Source organism: Aptenodytes forsteri, unplaced genomic scaffold (assembly GCF_000699145.1).
Source record: "Aptenodytes forsteri isolate BGI_AS27 unplaced genomic scaffold, ASM69914v1 Scaffold16, whole genome shotgun sequence".
In the NCBI taxonomy this organism is placed as follows: Eukaryota; Metazoa; Chordata; class Aves; order Sphenisciformes; family Spheniscidae; genus Aptenodytes; species Aptenodytes forsteri.
In genome coordinates, this window is record NW_008794753.1 from 632,457 (window position 1) to 634,533 (window position 2,077).

Consider the following 2,077-nt stretch of genomic DNA (forward strand, 5'->3'; position numbering starts at 1 on the left):
ATTGGGGGGGTTCAGGCGATGGGGGCACTGCAGTGGGCGCAGCACAGTGCAGGCAGGGGGGTGGTGTGGGCAGCCCCAGGAAGGCGCGGGGCACTGCTGGCGGGGTTTATCGTTTTAATCACTGGAAAGGCAGGCAGTCCGGGGTGGAGGCGAGCTGGGAGCCGGCCTCAAGCAGCTCCAGAGGCGGGGGGGGGAGGAGGGGAGGCGGGGAGGCCCCGCGGCCGCAATGGCAAGCGGTGCCAGTGGGGAGCACGGGGAGCCGGGCGGCACAGCGAGCCCAGCTGCAGTGGTCGAGCTGGGCGGCAGGAGCCAGGTGCACCACGCTGCGGCAGCTCACTTTGCAAAGGGCAGCACGGGGTGGCAGTGGGCTGGCGGCAGTGGGATGGGGACTACGGGTGCCTGGGTCGGTGACGGGGGCTCCTCCAGGTCAGGCTACGTGGCTGTCCGCGGCGGGAGGAGGGTGCTGAGGTGTGTCCTGGTCCCTGCTGGGACCTGCCGGCCTCCTCCCGCCACGAAGAGCTGGGGTGCGGCGTGGCGTGGCTAGTGCTTGGCTATGTCCCCCTTCTTGAGGATGATCTGCCTCTGCCAGGGTGCCAGCTTTGTCTCATCGTACCCAAGAGTCCTTAGCTTTTCCGACTGCTCCTTCTCCTTCTCCTCCTCCTCCCGCTTCAGCTTCTCCTGCTCTTTCCTGCTTGGCAGCGGAGGGCACGGGGCGCCGTGGTCACCGGAGCCGCCGGAGCCACCGTGCCCGCCCGCCCCCCCCCCCCCGCGCGGGGCCCGCAAGCACTCACCGTTTCTGCTCCCTGTGAAGGCAAAGGGAAGAGCGGGGTTAGTGGAGCCATGGGGGTGGCCGGCCAGTATGGCATCCCCCAGCCCCGGCTCACCTCTCCTCCTCCAGCTTCTTGCGCAGAATGTCCCTCCTCCAGGCTGGCATGCTGGCCAGGCGCGCCTCCTCCTCCTTCTCCTGCAACAGACAGCCACGTTACCGGCACTACCGGGAGCCCATCCTCACCGCTGGCACCGGGGGGCAGCGGCATTGCCCAAGCGCATGGTACCACATCCCGCTGGTGGCCAGGCTGAGCCACGCTCCCAGCCAGCACGCGGCTTACTGACGTCGCCCGCCTTCTGCCGGCGCAGGGAGGAGGAAGGAGTGTGCAGCGCGGCCAGCCCTTCGCAGCACACCACAGCTTTATTGCACTGACACGTGGGGGGCCCACACTGCCCCGGCACCGCAAACACCACGCCAGAGGGGAGCACAGCCCCGGCACTGCAGCCCCCGCACAACACACAGCCACGGCAAGCGGCACACCGCAACCTCTGCCCGGGTCCACGAGAACCAACACCAAGCCCTCCACTGAGCCAAGCCGCGGCACTGCCAGAGCCGCAGAGGCGGCTGAGCACACCCGGGCACCGGGTCCTGTTGTCCCCAGCTGTCCCCAGCGCCTGCTCCCGGCCAGCCCCATGCCACACCGCTGGCACAGCCCGCAGCATCCTGCTGGGCTCAGGTGTCGGACATGTCCACCTCCTTCTCCTTCCAGAAGGAGAAGCTGCGGTCGATGAAGTGGCAGACATCCTCCTCGCTGAACTCGCCCAGCTCCGGCACCAGCACTACTGCCCCCTCCCCTCCCGGGGCCATGGTGGGGGGCTCCGGCGGGCTCTCCGCCACCATGGTGGGGTCGTCCCCGAAAAACTCCTGCATGAGGTCCTCAAAGCCGTCAAGCCAGCAGCAGTGGCCAGCCTCGACCCGCTCCAGCGCGGCACGGTGGAAGCGGCGGACGCGATGCCAGCTGTGGCTGCCCAGGCGGTTGAACATCTCGTAGCAGAGGAGGTGGCGGAACCGCCGTTCCTCGGGGCTGAGTGGCATCTCCAGCAGCTGGAAGTAGCCCAACATGAAGAGGTCGAGCGGGAGGCTGTCGTGGGGCATGGGCGAGCCGCCGACACGGGGCAGGAAGTGCTGAGGCCAGTACAGCACTGCAGTGCGGCTCAGCCGCCGGATCTGCCGCCCTGGCACCCGGCGGGCAACGCTCCTCCAGCGGGCCAGCAGCCGCCCTGCCGCCGGCCGCCGCCTCCCTGGGCG

At 69.2% G+C, this 2,077-nt stretch overlaps 1 protein-coding gene across 1 annotated transcript in view; it reads right to left on the bottom strand.

The window, feature by feature from the left end:
• Positions 1-159: 159 nt before the first annotated feature.
• The window catches only part of ESPN (espin), an 11,094-nt gene continuing 9,176 nt past the window's right edge, over positions 160-2,077 (bottom strand). The window contains exons 10-12 of the mRNA XM_019470711.1: positions 885-964; positions 792-803; positions 160-688 (exon numbers count right to left, since the gene is read on the bottom strand). Coding sequence (XP_019326256.1) covers positions 541-688; positions 792-803; positions 885-964 — 240 coding nt within the window. The 3' untranslated portion in view covers positions 160-540. The remainder of the gene's footprint in view (positions 689-791; positions 804-884; positions 965-2,077) is intronic.